This window comes from Penaeus japonicus, unplaced genomic scaffold, assembly GCF_977035675.1.
Source record: "Penaeus japonicus unplaced genomic scaffold, GWHDUDI00000001_assembly GWHDUDI00001615, whole genome shotgun sequence".
Taxonomy (NCBI): Eukaryota; Metazoa; Arthropoda; class Malacostraca; order Decapoda; family Penaeidae; genus Penaeus; species Penaeus japonicus.
This window is the reverse complement of record NW_028236017.1, coordinates 20,001-23,989: the sequence shown is the minus strand read 5'-3', so window position 1 is coordinate 23,989 and position 3,989 is coordinate 20,001. Positions and strand designations below refer to the sequence as shown.

The window sequence follows — 3,989 nt, the reverse complement described above, 5'->3', positions numbered from 1 at the left end:
CATGAGCTTGCTCATGATCTGCTATTAAATGTGGACTTGGGGAAGTTAAATCAGAAAAATCACAATCATTTGACATTTTGAGTTACACAGAATTCTAATGAATCTTCAATTGCTCCAACTGTTAGCCAATTTCAGGCGCCTCAGAAACTGGAGAAAATCCATGTCAAGAGAGCCACCATCCCCCTTGACCTGCCCATGTGCCTCATCAAGGAGTTCGCAATGGAACTTGCCACTCCTGTTACCTCCATGATTAAAGCCTCACTGCAACAGTCTAAGTGCCCTTCACAATGGAAGACCACCTTTGTCACTGCCATCGGGAACTACGACCCATCGTCATTACTCCGTTGCCCAGCCTGCTATGTGAAAGCTTTGTCGCCGACTGGGCTTACCAAGACCTCGCGCCCACCGTTGACAGACGGCAGTTCGGCAACATCCTCTACCACACACTGCCTCGTCAGCATCCTTGACTTCGTCCTTGCCCACCCCGACAAGCGTAAATCCTCGGTCACCGGCATCTTCATAGATTTCAAGAAAGCCTTCGACCTAGTGGACCACACCACGGTCATCTCAAAAGCAGCAGCTTCCATGGGCATCAGGGAGTGCCTCATCCCCTGGCTGGCAGACTTTCTCTCCAACAGGAAACAGGCCATGCGTATGCAGAGTCAAGTCTCTAGCCTCATGCCACTCACGTGCGGAGTAGAGGGGACTCGACCATCGCCGCCGCCTTTGACCATTCCTGCCCTGACCACTCTGACATCCATCGCCCCCTTGATAACGTTCTCTCCTGGACCACCACAAACCACGTCACTATCAACCGCCAGAAATCGGTCGTGATGCAGTTCGACCTCTCCACCAACCCCGACCCCACGCCCAACCTCACGCTGGACAACCATTCACTCGATGTAGTCTGCTCCACCAAGTTGCTCGGCGTCACCATCGACGGAAAGCTCTCCTGGACACAGCACGTCAGAGACATCGTGAGGTCTAACTCGTACAAGCTTCACATGCTGCGTCGCCCCAAGTCCTTTGGTGTCCCACTTCCGGAGCTTCAAAATATCTACAGGCTATTCATCTTGCCCAAACTGACCTACGCCTTCCCTGCCTGGTCCCCCTCCCTCACCGCCACCAAGCTGCTACAACTCGAGAGGGTACAGAAAAGGGCAGCCAAGATTATTCTTGGTCCTGCCTATACCGGCTATGACAGCGCCTTAACCGCCCTTGGCCTCACCTCCCTCGCCACTCACTATACCACCTCACTGTTACAGTTTAGCCTGAAGTTGCTGCCCCCCGACGCACCGCCGCCTCGCCGGGCCCTACGCGCCGCCAACAAACTGGTGCCCATCAGGGCCCTCACTGACCGCTACCATCAGAGCACAATTCCCACTCTAGTCCGACTCATCAACGAAACTAGTCTACAGACCACCCATCTCACCCCCCCCCCCCAGTCCACAATTACTAGTCCAATACTCCTAGTTTACTGTACCTGCATTTGCTTTTGTTCTCTTGCTTGTTTTGTTCCTTTTTTCCTATAGACTATTAGTTTTTTGCTGTTTGTTGTTTATATTCTTTGTTATGTTTATATAGTTTGTCTCTTTTCTGTATTACTAAGTATATTTTCAACCACTGGCTGCATGAGATACAATAAACCGATCATTATTATTATTTTATTAATAAAAGAGTATTTAATGCTTTTCCTAACACGTCTGTGCTTCTCTAAAAGAAAAACATGTCAAAATGAATACCGGTAATTAGCGGTAATTACTTGATATATTTAAATCTGTTACAAAAAATAATACTTTACTCACCAGTGTTCAGTGTTGGTGGGGTTTATTAACAAATATAGGATACAGGCTAAAAAGTGGTATGTCATTAGAATAGTAAATAAAATGTTTAAACTCATGAGGGCAATTTGAAAAGAAAATCAGTTCTATTTTCATTTAGAGTTGACTTTGTCACTGTATAATGTAAGTTCCTGGGAATATGCAAATAAGAACAAAAAGAACGACTTAGCAAATGATCCTCCACACCAGCCGCCACTTGTTTTCAAAATCTTTCTGGTCGACATTTCTCCACAAAAACGTAAGTACATACATATGGGCTATTTTTCCTCATACCTCTATTTTTCTATATCCCTCTTATACATGTGTTTATGCCTTAACAGTGCAGGAAAGTAAAACTTCTTTTATTAGGCAAAGTGTTTTTTTCACAGTCAATCAGCACGTGATTACATTCTTATCATTAATTAACACATGCTGTTATTTATTAGGCTAGGTATGTTAGTTTAGGGTTGAGTATTGTTGGGTAAGGAATAGGAAAACATTGGACAACTAGCAATGTTGGTTTTCGGACCTTTGATAAGTATATTCCGTATTTAGTTTTGGGGTATATATAAAGTGCATGTGTCGTACCCAGTTAACGAACTGAATTGATCTTAATTACTTGAATACATTCATTTGATTGAAAAACAAATCGAGTTATTCGGAGATATCATGTATCTTTGTGCAAGGTAACTAAACATTTCAACAAGACATGATGCATTTATTAAATCAATACTTGGAATACACAAGCAAATAATCTTATGGTTAATATTGCAACATAAACCACAGGACACATGACAGTTACATAACTAGTTAAAAATACACATGGACAAACAACAACAAAACGAGCGAAGCCGGTAGCAATCAAGGTCTTAAACCACATAAACCCGTGAGGTTGTTAAATTAAATTGTTAAATAGGTGCTTTAATAAAATCCTATAATACATGTTATACTTAACTTAGGAGACTAATGGGCGGATCACGAGCAGAACAAAAAAAACAAAAAAAAACGGCCGACATCCAGGTAAAAGATCCTGCGACCTGCCCCAAGCTGCAACACAATCCTAGTGATGGCGCTGAGCAGTACCCCCACTCATCCACATGGGTATGAGGGTCTATGGCTATGGTGGTGAACGCCATCTAACAATAGGGCAGTCAACAAGAAAACGGGCAGCCCATCTGAGGGTATGCCCTCACATATGAAAAATGCTTGTACAATGTCAGGGCGATTATTCAAAACACAGGCTAAAATTTACACTAAACGAATATATATAAAACTACCATTTTGGACGAACAAACAAGAACAATCGGATACTAAAACTGAACAAAGGACAAAAACAACTGAAACAGGTAAGGACAAACAAAACACAAAACAAAAAAATCAGACGAAGCACGAAAGGCATGCAAAACATCAACCGATTATGGTACCTAGCTTCCATCACGATTCATTCACCACAACCACCCGGAGCTGCTGGAGACGGCTATTCTGCAGCAGCTTTGGCGTGACCCACAGATGTACAGACGAGGCACCGACAGCAGCGAAGGACTCCCAGAACCAGATCTGCCTCGGCTCCACGAGTTAGCTGAAAGTATAACAGCATCATGCACATTTATAAAGCACAGATCTATCTGGGTAAGGTGATAACATAAGTAAACAACCAACGCAGTATATGTAGTGAGGAAATGGTCTGACATCAAGCAGGAATCAGGAAGCAGTAAGCTGAACAAAGCAAACTTAAAATTAGATTACAATTTGTGGACACATCGTTTGGTCTACATGCATGCCAGGCTGCTAGAAAAAATATACAATTAAAACATTACATTTATGTACAATGAATAATCACAAGCACTGTGGCACAATGATCGACTTCGTTTTAAGAAGTGCTCGGGTCATGTATTGAAGAAACAGCAGCAAGAAGTGCTAGGGCAGAAGGGTCATTTGGCTCATCACCCAACTCGTCATCTACGTCTGAATACGGTAGCATTAATTCGGTTGGTGGATGGTAGATCTTGAGATGATTTACATGGACCCGCTTTTCTTTAACGCGATCTGCATACAAGTCTTTCACAATATACACTACAGGACCGACCTTCTTCAGAATCCTGGCAGGCCCTGTCCATCTTGGAGCCAGAGTGTTGGGACGCTTGTTCACTTTGCAGAGCACCAATGCCC

The 3,989-nt window shown here is 43.6% G+C and overlaps 1 protein-coding gene across 1 annotated transcript; it reads left to right on the top strand.

Annotated features, from left to right (window-relative positions):
* Positions 1-90: 90 nt before the first annotated feature.
* LOC147466343 (uncharacterized) lies at positions 91-834 on the top strand (the record flags this gene model as incomplete). Its single annotated transcript, XM_086535623.1, has 1 exon — positions 91-834. A coding segment is annotated over one exon (744 nt), but the record flags the coding sequence as incomplete, so codon positions are not given.
* Between the last annotated feature and the right edge of the window lie 3,155 nt (positions 835-3,989).